At 37.1% G+C, this 17256-nt stretch overlaps 1 protein-coding gene and 1 long non-coding RNA gene across 8 annotated transcripts; both read right to left on the bottom strand.

Annotated features, from left to right (window-relative positions):
- Positions 1–3374: 3374 nt before the first annotated feature.
- On the bottom strand, positions 3375–7476 carry LOC148703193 (uncharacterized). Of its 6 annotated transcripts, XR_016395769.1 has the most exons (5): positions 7158–7452; positions 5227–6255; positions 4818–5130; positions 4633–4741; positions 3375–4442 (listed from the first exon to the last, which is right to left on the bottom strand). It is a non-coding gene; the product is annotated as an uncharacterized LOC148703193 (long non-coding RNA). The 6 variants fall into 6 exon arrangements; XR_016395765.1 differs by having other exon boundaries at positions 5227–7476; XR_016395768.1 differs by having other exon boundaries at positions 3375–3857; positions 4164–4741; positions 5227–7458.
- Positions 7477–9369: 1893 nt separating this feature from the next.
- LOC103710357 (ATG8-interacting protein 1) lies at positions 9370–17046 on the bottom strand. Of its 2 annotated transcripts, none has more exons than XM_008796036.6 (3): positions 16806–17046; positions 14819–15617; positions 9370–9776 (listed from the first exon to the last, which is right to left on the bottom strand). In XM_008796036.6, exons 2-3 carry the CDS (start codon positions 15596–15598, stop codon positions 9675–9677), a joined length of 882 nt encoding a protein of 293 aa, XP_008794258.3. In that variant the 5' UTR covers positions 15599–15617; positions 16806–17046; the 3' UTR covers positions 9370–9674. The 2 variants fall into 2 exon arrangements, with proteins under 2 accessions (XP_008794258.3, XP_008794259.3); XM_008796037.6 differs by having other exon boundaries at positions 14819–15612; positions 16806–16954.
- Positions 17047–17256: the final 210 nt, after the last annotated feature.

Here is a 17256-nt window from a genome sequence, read left to right as displayed (position 1 = left end):
TTAAATTAAATTATAAATCAATTACTTATTTATGTAATTGATATATTAAAAAAATAACGCGTATATAATTAATTTATACAATTATTTATTTAATTAATTTTAATTAAAATTAAATATTCATATAATTTTTTATATAATTATAATTACAATGATTATAAGTTTATATATTGCTCTATTTTTTTAGTCTTTTTACACCAAACAGAGAAGAAAATCATTTCCATCTATTCTTTCTCCAATCCATCTTTCTTATCAGACAGAGGGCTATTAAAGGGAGAGCAGGCCATAGAGGAAAGGAGAAACATTTTGTGGCACCAGAGTAGAGGCTCGGCTACAAATTGGTTTGGTTCGGTCGATGAGTGTTTTCTATCAACTTGTTTCCATCTCCTCATGGATATGTGCTTCTCATAATTGAGTTTATTTGCTCAATAGTTCATATATTCATTATATTCAATTATCTTGTAAGATATTTGGCAAATGTCTACTATATTTATCTCGAAGGGAATGTTGCTGCTGATTGATTGGTATTAAAGCTATATATCAGGATAGAATTTTATGTGGTTCAAAAATTAGGGCAAGAATGCTGGCTTTTGGCCACCTGTTTAAAAAAAATTAGGCATTCAAAAAAAATCATGATTTATTTTATCATTAATAAATTTATGATGAGATTCACGGTTAATCTGTTTTAAGCAAACTTGTGTTTGGTATAAATAAATTTGTGTCATAAATGGATCAACTTTTCTAGATCTTTTTATTTTCTGGGTCGAGTTCAATTTTAGACCTTTAACTTGCTTTGACCAATTTAATAGTTGGATCAAGTTATTACTAGACTTGTTTATTCCATTTAAAATCTATTTAACTAGTTTAAAATGTACTTACCTCATTTTTATCCCATTTAACATGACCTGCTTAAATTGTTTACTCAATTTAAACCTACTTAACCTCTTTAATTTGCTTAGCCTGAATGAGTCTATTTAGTAAATAGGTTATACACGTCAAGTCAGATTATCGGTTAGTAAATAGATCAGTTTTAGATCTAGATTTTTGATTTATTAAATAAATAAATCAAAATCAAGGTAACAAATTTTTAACTCAATTTGTATCGATCTCAGATCCAACTCGATTGCCATCCCTAGTCGAGCCATGATTAAGAGCTTAGGCTTGGCTTTCACCTGAAAAAAGGAGCTTAGTTTGAATGATTTTGTGCGGTAGGGACTTGGCTAGGGATGAGCAAATGCAAGAATAGCTTTTAAAATAAATGTTTCCTAAACAAATGACATTATCATTTCATCATTAAAATATGCGATGATGCCGCAAATAATGGTTGTATAACCACCACTATTTTATTCTAAAAGGAACAATTAAAATTTGGCCATACGTGATATATTTTTTTTTGATAATTTGGATTATTCATACCCAACGAGGCCGAAAATAAACTGATACGAAATATCAAAGAAGAACAATTTGAGTTAGACCATAAAATTCCATTAGAATGTTCCGCAAGAAAGGATATCATACATAATATGTATGGCATGATTCAATTTGCAATCACAATCGTCCATATATTGCATAATTATTGTGAAACATCAGGTCCATATATTACAGGGGGCATTGTTCTATGTACAGCATGGGTCTCAATGCATCATAGCAGTCCTGCGATACACAGGTTATCTAATTGCAATGGTGAAATCTGACGGTTACGTTCAATCCCCAATTTTAGGGGGATCTGGACTTATGTCCTGAAGAGCCAGTGGCCTCATGGGAAATCATACTAATTTGAATCATCAAGGAAAACTTCTTGTTTCATCAGAGGTATTTTCCTCCGGCAAGCGAAATATTGTTGGTATAATGGTCGAAACCAGTCTAGCTAAGATTTCATTACGAATTGATGAACGAATAATTGGTCTTCTTTCACAATGACGTCCGTTGGATCATATATCTCAATGCAATTGATCCCATCACCCATATGCTGCACAAATCTCGAAGCGATTATTGTGGATCCAACTCTGGATACGTGTGAAGAAAGGTAAACTCTTTTTTCGCACAAAAGATACAACCTGAGCCAGTAACATTGGTTCATCACGGACTAAACTTTGAATTTGTGTCCTCATCTTTTCACTGGAATTTATTTATTTATTTTTATATTTCCATCATGTATAATTTGCCCGCTGCACGTGAACAATGTGAAAGCCACCAACCAAAATTTTCAAAAGATAACGTGAAGGTCAAAGGAGGACCTAAGGCCCTGGTCAAATAATTTGACTCTCATAGCTATCTTTATATTATACCGAGAGAGAAAAAAAAAAAAAAAAAAACATGTCTCACGGTAAAGCATCCCTGGAGGACGCCTCTAAATTCCTCCAAATTGAACTGAAAAACTATGTGGAAGAATCCACCAATATGTAAATGCTGCAACACCTCAAAATTTAAACCAATTTCAACCAACATCACCCATGACAGCTACCACACGGTCCCCACTAACAGCACCGTCCCTCTTCTACAATTCGTACTTCACTTTCCACCACCACATGATGATGTGATTCTAATGGATTCAACACGATACATTAATGATTTTATCATATTATGGCAAGACATATTAGAATATGATGCCGCCGAATTCGAGCCAAGATAGGAGCATAGCTCGGACGACCTTGAGATTGGCTAGAGGTAAGTGAGCAGGCCGGTCGATGCGCCGGGGGCTGGTCTTCTCTGCTGGTGGCCTGCAAGAAGCCTGCTTGCCGGAAATTTTCGGCAAGGGACCCTCCAATGTTTAAGTCATAATAGCGAGACAACAACGCAGAAGGAAAAGAATTTCAGCAGAGTATCGTCTCTATGAGTAATATTGCATGTGTACATGAAGCCTCCTAGGCTACCCCTTTATATAGGGGAGCTTATTTTATCATTTTTAGGCCTGGCATGGTGTGCAATGATGGCCAGATAATGACTAGTAGCATGGTCAAGACGTAGGTACCAGTCCATGTGGGCAGCAGGCAGCGCTAGTTGGTAGGGGTGGCAATCGAGTCGGGTCGGATATAAACGGATCGGGTCACATATAGGTCGGGTCAGAAAATCATAAACCTGAACCCGACCTGTTTATTAAACAGGTCAGAAATTGCAACCTGAACCTGACCTGTTTAATAAACAGGTAACCCGATCCGACTCGTTTAACCTGTTTAATAAATAGGTCACCTGTTTGCCCAACCCAACCCGACCCGTTTAACCTGTTTAGTCTAACCCATGCTGACCCGACCTGTTTAACCTGTTTATCTAACCCGACCCGACCTGTTTAACCTATTTGCCTAAAGCTTTCGGTAATTAAGAAAATAAGTTAAAAAAAATGGTTGCTCGGCGATCACTAAAGCTGAAAAAGGGGCTAATTAACACCCACAAAGCTGCAGATATGCTCATTCATATAATAACAGAATATAATTTTAGTAATTGCAATCTAATGGTTTTCTAGTTGCAAAAATAATAAAATATGTGAGTCCAAAATGTGATCACAATTCACAGGACAGGAGTAAGGCAAAAGCCACAGAGCCACCCAATGTCGGAAGCACTGGAGTCTGGAACATACACAAGCTACCCACGAGTCAAATCAATATCAATGTGGGTGCTCCGTGCTCCTCATTTCCATTTCCAAAACAAAGTAGTTAGCGTCTTGGTCATAGAAGCTGCTTTGGAAAACAGGGCACTTCTCACTTCTCAGACTGCTTTATATTCTTTCTTCTAAGACCCTTTCCATATGCAGTAGTAAACAAACAAAAAATATTCAGCTTATAAACTGTCTACATGATTATCCAAAGAGATAGATGCATGGTTGGAAATAGCTAAGTGATTGCAATTGCTTCTCTGCTATCATCCTGTTAAAAAGAAAAACAAAACGACATGTTTCAATGCTGTTTGGAAGGGAAATGGAAAGAAAATAAGTTAAAAAAAATGGTTGCTCGGCGATCACTAAAGCTGAAAAAAGGGCTGATTAACACCGACAAAGCTGCAGATATGCTCATTCATGTAATAACAGAAAACAATTTTACTAATTGCAATCTGATGGTTTTCTAGTTGCAAAAATAATAAAATATGAGAGTCCAAAATGTGATCACAATTCACAGGACAGGAGTAAGGCAAAAGCCACAGAGCCACCCAATGTCAGAAGCACTGGAACATACACAAGCTACCCACGAGTCAAATCAATATCAATGTGGGTGCTCCGTGCTCCTCATTTCCATTTCCAAAACAAAGTTGTTAGTGTCTTGGTCATAGAAGCTGCTTTGGAAAACAAGGCACTTCTCAGACTGCTTTATATTCTTTCTTCTAAGACCCTTTCCATATGCAGTAGCAAACAAACAAAAAATATTCAGCATATAAACTGTCTACATGATTATCCAAAGAGATAGATGCATGGTTGGAAATAGCTAAGTGATTGCAATTGCTTCTCTGCTATCATCCTGTTAAAAAGAAAAACAAAACGACATGTTTCAATGCTGTTTGGAAGGGAAATGGAAAGAAATAGAAGTATCTACTGTACGAATAGTTGTGTATGACATCATGCGACAATAGATATTTTTAGAATAAGGGCTAAGCACTATTAGACATGTTAGCAATTCAATCGAAACAAACCAAGCTTGGTAGCCTCACTATGAATAGGATTCAACATTGGCCGAGCATTGAGTTGATTGAATTTCATTGTAGGAACTTGAGTTTATGACATCTTCTACAATCTCATCTAGCTCGGCCTCCTCAACATCTACATTGAAATATTACAATAATTAATAATAAATTCATTCAAAAAATAATAAAAATATAATTAATAAAATATATACCTTTTTTTTCAAACACCCAATCTCGAGTACAAATCAAGGCCTCGGCAATATCCGGTTTAAGTGCACTACGATACTTATCAAGTACTCGCCCACCGATACTAAAAGCAGATTCAGAGGCGACCGTAGATATTGGAATAGTTAGAATATCACGTGCCATAAGAGAAAGTTGAGGATAATGAGACTGCTTGGTTTTCCAAAAGTCAAGAATATCCAAATTGGACCTCCTATCAACTCTAGGCTCATCCAAATATAATTCCAATTGAGACTTCTATGCAGTAGTCACAAAATCAAAGCTTTCAAATGTATCAAAATCCTACATTATTGAAAAAAATGGAATGAGTTATTTATAAGAAACAATATCATATACAAGTATAATATATTTAATTTAGAAAAAAAAGTTTTATATTACCTTAAAAGCATCTGCTTTTCTACATGCCACAGAAGTTTCAGATGAAGTACCAATCTCCATATCTCCATGAGTTGATGTGCTAGTAGAACAAGTTTTAGAAGAAGCAAGCATATACTGATTAAAGAGAGAAAACATACAATCACGGATGCGCATGCTCTCAGTAGAATCATACCCATTCAACTTCTTATAACAATACTCCACAAACTGAAATTTGTATCGAGGATCCAAAATAACTGCCATGGCCAAGATTAAGCTATGATCTGACCAATACTTTTCAAATTTTCCATACATCTGCCGTGTCATTCTTTGTATGAAAGCATCTGTACTCTGCATCTCTTGCCTTAAAGTAAGCTCAATCAAGAAAACTTGAGAAAAATACATGTTTGATGTAGGATATTTAGCTCCAGAGAATAATAAAGTAGCATCATAGAATACACACAACAACTTGCTAATCTTCTCAACTTTACCCCACTCCTCTTCAGATGGACAATGCTTGTAATTAGAGTCACTTAATTTCAAATGAAGAAAGGCACGACGGTAAAAGAGAGCACTCTCTAGCATCAGAAAAGTTGAATTCCATCTTGTAGGAACATCCTGCTTTAAGCCTTTTTTACTTTCCAAAGAAACTTGTTTAACACATTTCAAAAATTTTTGTTTCCGAACTTGTGAACCTCTCACATATTTAATACTTTCACGAACTTTGAAGATGGGTTCATCTATCTCTTTTAATCCCTCTTATACAATTAAGTTAAGAATATGAGCACAACATCGGACATGAAAAAACTCACCATCTGAGTACAGTGCATTATTCAAATTAAGTTGGTTCTTTAGCATGTCAACAAAAACATCATTTACCGATGCATTATCCAAAGTCATGCAATATAATTTCTTTTCAATCCCCCAATCAATCAACAAAGCATGAATTATTTCACATAAAGATATGCCATTATGTGGAGGAGGCATGAATTATTTCAATCCCCCTAAAGGCGTCGATTCATTTGCCCTATCATCAACACTCTCTGACTCCATCTATATCATATAATTTAAAATTATATCAGAATACCAATTTAGAAATAAAATGAGTAGCTAAAAGAAAAAAAAATATAATTCACTCTTCTATTAGAATCATAAAATGTTACTCTATCTAACATGAAAATGTTTCTTTAGCAGTAGAATGAATCTTCAAAACAACTATAGCTTATGTACAGAGTCTGAAGTCATGATTCCACATGAATCAGAGTAGACGGTTGACATTTATCAAAGGTAGAGAAAGAAAACAGAAAACAGTTTTGATATTGCATCTTATAAACAAATAAGAAAGATTTTCTTAAAACATTAACAGCTAATTGCAAATTACTAACTCCGACCTGAACCACGTGACTGACAAGCCAGCATTTGGATTTCGCTATAGCACACAAATACACAATGAAACATACGAGCATCTAGGTACTGGGAGAAGAAACAATCTTGGTCCTCAAACACAAACAACTTCAAGTCAAAGCATCTCAAACAATGAAAATGAGGCAGCGCTATTAATCATAAACGAGCCAGGAAAAAAATTGATTGACTGAAAAGAAAAAAAAATTATTGTATCCATATAGAAGTACAAAATTTAATTAAGCAAAGAGGAAAAACAAATATGTGAACAAGATTAATCTGTATGACGTTAAATCCTATGGAAAGAGGCAACAACTGCACAACCTGTTTGCAAAATCCCAAGGCAGAAGCAAAACAGGAGTTACAGCACGGTTAAAATAAGAGAAATAAAGGAAGATTTTTGCTTGGCGGACCAAAGTAAGTCCATCCATCCCCAGATCCCCTTCCCCAAGGTAAAAAAAAAATCCAAAAAAAAGCCCTAAGGAAGAGGAGAAAAGAACAAAAGGAAAGAGCAAAGGAAGAGCGAGACGAGAAGGAGGTAGCGGAGCGCTCACATGGCGGTTGCCGAAGAGAATCTTGACGGAGTACTTGTGCGGGGCGGAAGTGGCGGTGCTCTCGTCGCCCCTCTCTTCCGACTACTCTGCGGAGATACTACTGCGAGGAGGAGGAGCCGAGGAGGCCTGCGCTGCACGGGGAGGCGGAAGTAGCCGGCACGGGGGAGGAGAGGGCGGAGGTCCGGAGGAGGGGGGAAGAGGGACATGCAAAGAACTCGGGCGGCGGCGGCGCTAGAGCTAACCCTAAGTCCTAACCCTAAAGGGAATGTGGAGTGATGGTCTGATGGAGTCGCGATTCGTGAATAACTGAATCGGCGATTCGTGAAATTAGGCAGACGCGGGGAGCTGGACCGACGCGGGGAGCTGGGCCGAGCGGTGAGTTGGGCCGAGCGGTAGCCCGTAGGCCTTGTGGAATGTGGGCCTGTGGTCTTTATTTCCTTATTTATCAGCCCAAAAATTAAACAGGTTATACGGGTTAAACGGGTCAGACATCTAAAACCCGTATCCGACCCAATTACTAAACAGGTTAAATGGGTCGACCCGAACCCGTTTACGACCCGAACCCGTTTAGGCCAAACCCAAACCTGTTTATGGTGGGTCGAACACGGGTCGGGTTGGCGGGTCGGGTCATTTTTTGCCACCCCTACTAGTTGGGCGCAGGCCATTGTACTGCCACGACTGTGGACTGCTAGAGCTGTCAATTGTGGGGACTATCAATTCTTGTCGATATGTGCTGATTGTTTTTTCGGCTGATGGCTCTTTGGTTGATCGGCTCCTCAATTGGGGTCAAGGTAGCTCATTTTGGTCAGTCGGCTGCCCAGCTGGAGCCGAGGTTGTTTTTCTATAGTCGAAAACATAGGTTGGCATCGATAATAGTCATCCATGGCTGAAAGGTAGGCGGCCAAGATTGAGTGTGCCGTGCCAAATATGGAGATGCACCTGAAGAAGAGCCTTGGATTCTCAGGGAATCCGGACAGCTAGAATTTTAGGGAGTTCCAGCGATATGGTGGAATATATTTTTTTGCATTATATCTATCACTTTGCATGGAAGCCCCAAGCAAATACCCAACAAGTCGACCTACTTAATAGTCAGCCATCTTGTTGCTCAGCAGTTCAATGGCAATAACCTTTGACATGAGGGTTGGTATTGCTGACAGTTCTCCTCCCCCCTCCCCTCACACCCTTATATTTTTGGAGGAATTATTCTCTCCATGGCCGTGCACGCCACCGATCATAATCGCTCATTTTTATGAGCCTCATTCATTAAATATGCATCTAGGTGCATCGTGGTTGTGATTGGCGTGGCGTGGTGCATAAAGTGTTAGGAATATTTTCTCATATTTTTGGCCCTTAATTGGATGTGGCTGGAATTTGAAGTCTTTGAGATAAGATTGGCTGTTTAAATTATTGGAAAATTGCTAGGTAGGTTCGATAAATGGAGGGATATGGCATTCTTTATTGGTTCCTATGCGTTACAAGCGCATATAAGTGTTTCTTGAACAATTAGATAGCTTTTTTGTACCGAAAAGAATAAAAAAAAAACAATTAGATAACTTTTTCGCTGTTTCCATTAGATAACAACTTAGATCCGTGAGATCTCTGATCTCACTCCCTTAAAATTTTGATCTCCAATATCATGAACTCTAAGAATCTCGCATCTTTCTTCTACCGGCCAGTATTTTTCCAAATAGATTTTAGCTATTTAGAAATCAAGCAGTACTAGAAATCCAAACTGAAAAAGGGAGTGAAAAAAAGGGAGTAAGAAGGGAAACGAGAAAGTAGACGTGTCTTCCCATCAGCCCAGTTCTCTTTTTTTTAAAAAAAAAAAAAAAATCTCTCTCCATGCGGTTTTAGTATAAAAAACAAGTTCCCCCTCCGACTTAAAACTTTGTTGTTTCAACCTTTCTTTTCATACTCGTGTCTTGACCGTTTAAGAGACTAAGAAAGGATGAGAATGTTAGCAACACGATCTTATAGAAGTCACAAGATTGATTTGGTTGCATCATATTAGTTGTATTACACTTTAGAACAAACAAACATAGAAAACTTCCTTGTTTTTGTGAAACTCTCTCTTCTAAATTTCTTTTGTAATTTCTTTTTCATACTTGTGCTCTCAAGTGTTTAAGAGACCAAGGATGAGAAAGCATCACGAGCTTATGGTGGTCAAAAGATTAATTCTTTGGTGCAGCATGTTAGCTGCATTACACTCAAATGACAAACTAATATAGCAATTCTATTCATAACCTTATAAATGTTGCCTCCACCCTGGCTCCGAGATACAGCATGGCAGCCAAGCCAACCGAAGGATTTACCGTATTAGCTCCTTCAGAAAGCCACGTACATCCATGAGAAAGAGCAGGAAGTCAGGATAATTGACACAAAAACTGTGTGAAAAGATAACCATAACAAACAGTGAAAAGTGTGGTGTCTCCTCAGAGTAATTAACATTCCCAGGCTTCCTGAAAAAAATCCATCTTGCGCAAATACTTCATGCTTTTCGTCATCATCATCACCAACTCAAAGGCTGGCCGATGCACCACCATTATGGATGCTCCTTTGATGAACACCCACAAGAACATCTTTGAATCGGCCTACCGGTCCTAGCATCCTGCTCATTCTCTGTCAAAATGTGATCCAATTTTTAGTGACCAAAACAACAAAACAGAAGCATGAAGACAGCAAATTGCAACAGTTTAACGCGAGTTACAAGCAGCAGATAGTATTAGAGAAGCAAAATTTTTCATACTATAGGGAACCTCTAAACTGCTTGGGTATAAAGATAAATCCATCACCATCATCTTTGTTGTATAGGCCACGGATAAAAGGATACCTTACCTGATGACATTTGTGCACCCCACCCACAGAAATTTGGAACCATTTTTTAACAACTCAGGCGATTACTTTTCATTTACATGGCTCCCTAACTTAAATGCTCCTTGTTCCTTCGAGGTTTTAGATGAACAGAACAATCAGATTCACTTGTGCAGTACCATGCAAGGAGCTACTTGTTAAGTGCCAATAAATCTGATTCTGAATGCAGCTTGACGGAGAAAGCAGTGCCATGATGATGCACAACCCTAAAACCGTTCAGATATCTCTACTCTCACTGGGGTTCTGCCCGTAAGGGCACACCACCCAAGAACATGGCCCATGATATCTTGCATTGATTACAAAGATGCATCAGAGGTATCAGTCGAACTGTTTCCTTTGACATTATTATTTGTAGGAGAGAGATTCAAAAGGCAAGGAAGAAATAAATGGTACTAATTCTGCAAGTGATAGGTGCACGCTACTACAGATGAAATATAATCCAGAAAGGATTGGCGTATGATCCAATTATTTGCATGTAATACAAGAGTCTTAATTAAAAATCATAGGGACATCTCTTCAGAGCTGAGGATGGATGGTGAATCTCTCATTCAGAATCAGCACCACAGCCCATAATGTCATGCATAACATGTTAAAGAAACTGAATCATCAATATTTAGATAAGATCACGAGAGGCTGCCTCAATCCAAACGAGGCATCAACAACGTGCCAAGGGACACTCAATAATTTGAAATAAAGAAAAAAGTGCTCTGAAGCACAATATCTTGCAGTATTGATAACAATTAAAACATCACTTTCATCATTGATACCAAAGGGCATGCATGGTGCATGCCTCATTAATCTGAGAGCGGATTATGTGAATGTCAAGCGTGGCCATGTGAGATAAGATGGTTGGGATTATAATTGTGCCATTTCACGGAAGGATGGACTACTTGACCGTAACAGACAGCTGAGATCTCATCAAAAGAGAAAATAGTTCGTAGAGATGGTTAAACTATCTATGATAAGGGGTGCTGGATGATCAAGCAATTTTTTTCCTTTGGGATTCAGTGTATGCAGTTTCACTTAAAACACAAATATCAAACAACTAACTGATCATAACAGACAGCGAAGATCTCATCAAAAGAGAAAAATGGTTCATAGAGATAGTTGAGCTGTCTTATGATAAGGGGTCGTTAACGATTATAAGAAATATTTTCCCCTCTGGGCTTCAAAGTGTATGCAGTTTCACTTAAAAGACGAATATCAAACAAAACTATACAAGCTGAGAAGCATGAAACATCAATAGATTTGTTGCAAGGCTAGAAATCCTAGTCTTAATTGTAAGGAAAGTACTCATGTGATGTTTCAGTTAACATTTCAAATGTCAAAACACAAACAATCAGATAAATTGTTGACAATAACAGTACCTCGGTTAAAAGCCCAGCAGTCAAGGGTTCACAGATGAGGGGCTATTAAAAGACTCCCACACCAAACAGGCAAACACAAACTAGTAGGAAAATGCAATGACTAAAAAATACAAAGTTAGAAAAAAAAAATTGATTACATAATTGGAAAGTGTAAAAAAAACAAACAGTGGCTTTTTTGCAATAACTAAAAACAAGTTACAGAAAACATGATTGCATAATTGGAATGTTAAAGAAAATCAAATAGTGGCTTTCCTGTCAATGCCAAAGCCAGGGTTAACACGACAATGAAGAAAGTTAAAAAAAAAATGATTGCATAATTGGAGAGCAAAAAATGAAAAACATTGAAACGGTGACTTTCTTGCAATGACTAAGAGAAGTTGACCAAAAATATATTCATTGCATAATTGGAAAGTTAAGGAAAATGAAACGGTGGCTTTCCCGTCAACGCCAACGCCAGGGCGAACACCACAATAACGATGAAGTAGAAGAAGACGGAGATCCAAAACAAGAGAGTTACACACCCACAAATACAGCTATGGCTAACACTGTATAGTAACATTTAACAATACAGCATATACAGACAATATGGACCAACTTGAAAGAAGATATCAAATTATCTAATGTACTTTAGACCATAAGTTTATCTTTAATAAAGATGCACAAATGGCTCAGCAGTTAAAAGAGAGAGTATTGGCAGCACTAATATTAAGCAAGAAGAGGAAAAGCAATGGTAAGATCAAAGCATGTGAGAAAAAAGGAATACTTACTTTAGATTAAAAAAATGTTCCTGTAGGGCATGTTTTCACTAGTTTCAAAATAAATACGTCATAGAGGGCTAATGTGCATGCCATTGGGACCACATGTGTAATACTATACCCACAAGCAGGTTTAGCATGCTACCATTTTTGTGCTGATATTACGGCTCTTCATTGGCAGCATTCTTTAACTTAGAAAACCAATTCCGATCATGCGCTGCCACATCAGCCTCTAAACCGGAGCATGCAAGAAAGTGTGCATGAAGAAAGTATTTTACAGGAGCTTAGAATCAATCATTAATATACTAAGCAAGTATTATTATAATATTTACTTCAACAATAACAACATATAGCTGTTGGGTGAGTATCCTCATAAGTTCACTGCCCTGACACTCAACCTCCAGCTATTTAAGGGTTACTAAAAGGTACTCAAGACTACTTAGAGTCGGGAAAGAGTTAGAGAATATAACCATGTTGAAAGTCTTTAAAAATCAATTTCAATCATACATTGCCACATCAGCAGGCAGATGAGAGTGCATTTAGCCTGTGCAAGATCACAATATTTTGCAGGAGCTTAGCATTAATGATTCAAATATTAAGCTAGGTACATGGTAAAATGTCAGTACATCAGCAACTTCAGCTTTTGGATGAACTTTTCATGAGTTCATTGCCCTGGTACATGCTACTTCAGCCACCCAATGCAAGTGGCTACCTAGGACTGTTATACTTAGAAAAAGAGTTTGAGGCTGTAATAATGTTTGAGACGTAACTATTATCAATTTATCATCATATTCAACTACCAAAAATGAAGTAACCCTTTTGAAAAAGGCTAAGAAAAAAGACAATGTTTTGTTTTTCTGCAATTTATTATTCTCCATTGACACTGTTGACAATAAAAGTGCTTCCCAATTTGTTTAACAAAAATTATATGATTTGCAAATAAGCTGTTTGATAAAATAAAAAATCTTGCTTGCTATAATTACATCAAATGATAAACTTTGCAACAAAGACTATAACCGAAGGATATCTGACAAAGGAATTCAAAGATAACCAAACTGCAGAGTGCAAATTACTCCCATTTTCCATGCATTCCAACTGCACATGAAAATTTCTGGGCTAGAAACAGAAATAGAATTTTCATGAAACTGTTATATTTAACTGAATCACCATATAAATAGATGAGAAAAGTCTATGACTTTGCAAAAAACTTAGATGTGTGCCAAATACAGATTTATTTCATAATTTCACCACTTAGTAAACTAAGTTAAAATCCTTGATTTAGTTAAGGCTATGATTTAACAAGCAACCTACCAAACTTGCCAAGCTTCATATAGCAATTTTGGCTCTACAAACACCCACTATGCCTGCAATGTGACTTCTAATTAATTGATGCAAGTTGGCTTGGAGATAGACCAATGCATGAATAAGCGCAAGCAGTAATGTAAACCCAAGAAAGAGGTTGATGGTTACAGGATAAAGCTGGAGTAATGCAAAAAGTTAACAAAATACAGATTGTACCCAACTGATAACAGGTCAAAACTTCAAAGACTGGTTTACTAAGAAATACACATAAAATCAAAAGATGAGCAGAATACCATTATTAAGTTTGTCAAACAAGCTTCTTTGACATGTTGGAATCATTCAGATCGGAGTCCAGAAAGAAATCACCAAAATACTAGGAGTTTTGCAGAGATGGATTAATCTCTCAGCTGTTGCATGATTCAACATAGTTGACTGACCAAACCAGCCTTGGATTTTTTTGGGGCTTTCTAACGTCAATCAACCTCATCACAAGAGTCCAATTTGAGATTACTAATGAGTTTTCCAACATTTCAAGGCTCCTTGAAGTAAACTAAGAACATATGGATTTTAATCAAGTTGTATATATTTATTACATTTTTTAGTTTGATACCATAAATTAATATACATAGCATCAACTGGTTAACAGAAACTGAATAGAACATTAGACATTAAGGTGGATTCTGCCAAATAACCTTTATAGTTCAGAATCCCCTCACCTTCTGCTTATATCCTTCTTTCTCCCTCCCAAAGACTCTTCTCACTCTCCTTTCAACATTAGTATATAGAAAACCACCATACCCCCTTACAAACCTTTCAAAAAGTATCATCTGGGTTATGGGTTCTGCTGATCTTAAACTAGTTATGACAATCTATGCTAGACCAGTAATTCAAATTTGAAATTCAAGTCCTAGGAATGACCATCATCATTCAGTAGAAATAATCAGAGAGAATTACATTGAAGATGAGAAAAGAGAAGCACAAAAAATGGGGAGATAAGGGCGAAAACAAATACTTGAGGAAGTTATATCATCATCAACTGCAGATACGAAGTCAACAAAGCATTTATAAACTCTTTTTTCAATTCAAGTACCTGTGATATGTGATATATACATAAATCTTCAACTAAAATTTATTCCCAACCAACCACATTAGCATAAATTAAGAGCCTAACTCATATAATACATAAGGTAGATTAATAACATCTCACCTAGAATTAAATAAGGTTTGTTAATAAGTTGCTAATGATGAGAAAAAAGAAACCAATAAATAGAATAGCAATCCAAGTTAAAGTTTAAAAAGATGGACTGCTTACAATTTCATTTATAGTACTATTCCTATCATATTCTTAGCAAGGTTGTTAGCTTACCTCATCATTGATGCTAAACCGCAATTTAAGTTGATGAAGCTGCCATTTTTCTCGCCGCCACCGCTGCCCAAGAATTACGAACCCCATTAAAGCAGCAGCCACACAGACAGACCAAAATGTGTTTGCCTCCTTTGCATGACGATACAAAGATGCTGCATGCCTTTTCCACCATGCTTCGCAAGGAAGGCCAGATTCATCAGACTTATCCTCTTCGTTCTTCTTTGCATACTTTGGAGGAGATTCCAAATTTTGGGGAGAATGTTCATAGAACTCACTGCCCTCAGTATGAGGCACTGACTCACTTCTGCCTGTTTCAGCATGAGAAGAACTAAATTCAGGACCCAGATACATATCCTGCTCTTCCCCAATCAAATTTATCTCTTGCAATCCCTTCCCCTCTTCATCCTCCATACCATACTGAATTCCATGTGGGGGATCATCAGATTTACTTTGCACATTTTCTTCACTCATTTTATGGAGTTCATTATCATCCTCGGCAATGTTCTCTTTCTGACCCTCTGCTTCACTTTGAATTTCACTGAATTCTATTTCTATTGGTAGATTCTCATGCTCACTTGGTGGAAATACAAAGTGATCAGACATAAATAATTTGCCAGAAGATTCACTTTCATTTTTGTTGAACTCCTTGCCTTTATTCTCATCAGCTGGGTCAAATTCGTTTGGACCAGGTGCAGCAGCATAGGTGGATGCAGTTAGAGACACAACTTCCCAGTCAGCTCCACGGGACGGTGTGCCGTCTCCCTCCTCATCGTCTGCCATTTCCCAAAACCTAACTAGACTATCATCATAAGTTCAACAAGATTCAGTTTAACACAATAATGATCTTGCCATATATATTAATACATTGAATTGATGGAGGGAGTTGGGTAAAGATGGCAACAACACAAGAAAGTGTCTTTCTGAATTTGCCCAGATGCTAGACCAATTCAGTCATTTTCAAAATAAAAATCTTTAAGGACTGTATTTATATTAATCAAGATCCACCGTTAGGTATTTTATCAAAGTGGTTAAAAAAATATAATCAGCAATTTGTTTTTTAAAAAAATAGAACCTACCAAAGATAATCATGAATATTTTCAGAATCCAACAGGAAAAAAAAACAAGAAAGAGAAAAGTCCTGAAGGCACATTCAATAAAGCAATCAAAAGATAGTATTAACTATTAAGAATCACATGTTTCTCAATGGCTGAATTTCCCAACAGCCCAAAACATTCAAGCAGTCCCCCTTTCATATGATGTCTTGCTGTCTATGGTTAGCATCAAATTGTGTTTTACTATCTAGAGTTGACAAGGGGCCCAACAAACAGTTGCATCCACATCCAAATAAATTGCATTCAGATAAACTAAATTATAACACGACTAATTCTAATGAATGCTGTTTATAAATCGTATTGAGAATAACCAAATCAAACAGCAAATGCAAGACATTTTACCTCATTCTATATGTAGGTAGATGCGCATCATCATATAATTATCAAAGCTTAACCAAATCCTTTCATTCCATACAATTTACAACCAAATGGAATTTTAAAAAAACTTTAAACGAAATGATGACAGTTGTTTTCCTCAATGCACATCCACCTATTCATAATTATAAAAGGGGTAATCCAAAAAACCCTAATTTCCTAGAAATTCAAATTCCAATAAGGTGATCCAACTCTTATCAAATAAAACCAATTGTTCGATCGACGAAAACCCACATGGATCTTGAAACAAATCAGAACCTAAGCATCCAACCGAATAACATCGAGTAACCAGAATCAAATAAAAAGAAAACCAAACTAATCTTGATAGATCCTCACACAGTCCAGGAGTAATTCGAATTACAGAAAGAAGAAGAAGAATCCCAAATTACGATTAAAAGTCATAACTTTAAGGGTTGCGTGCAAGAAAAATGGGAAAAAGAACTTGTCGATAAATCAAATCATCAAACCAACAAAGAGTTTTAAAAAGACGCGATTACTACCTTCAATGAGAGGTCCTCGTACGGAAACCTATAAGAAAGAGAGAGATCGGAGAATTTTCGAGTTCACGGGGCGAAGAAAACTTTGGGAGCAAAGGCTAATCGCGAGAAGTTTAATGCTGGAGAGATCCAGAACGGAACCAACCGGTAATGTCCGTTGGGAAACCGGCTGTAGGCGGTCGGCGGTGCCTCGAGTTAGGACGACGGCGTAAGAATATCTGTTGGCTTCTTGCCGTTGTACGACGATGGAAAGGGCAAAAAAAATACATATGATATGGCATTGTTCTGAGGGCACTCTGCGTCTCGGATGCCGGCATTTGGCCCATCGGATGTGCATAATTCAACCAAGCTGGAGATTTGAAGGATAGCTATAATTCTATCGGTTGAAGTGAAGAAAAAAAAATATAATAACCTAGAGAGATGCATAAACAAACTAGTATTTTATAAATAATTA

The sequence above is a fragment of the Phoenix dactylifera genome, chromosome 6 (assembly GCF_051530095.1).
Source record: "Phoenix dactylifera cultivar Ajwa chromosome 6, Ajwa_hap1_PhDact_Kaust_v1.1, whole genome shotgun sequence".
Classification (NCBI taxonomy): Eukaryota; Viridiplantae; Streptophyta; class Magnoliopsida; order Arecales; family Arecaceae; genus Phoenix; species Phoenix dactylifera.
Note: the sequence above shows the minus strand (reverse complement) of the source record. Positions and strands in the feature narration are given on the sequence as shown.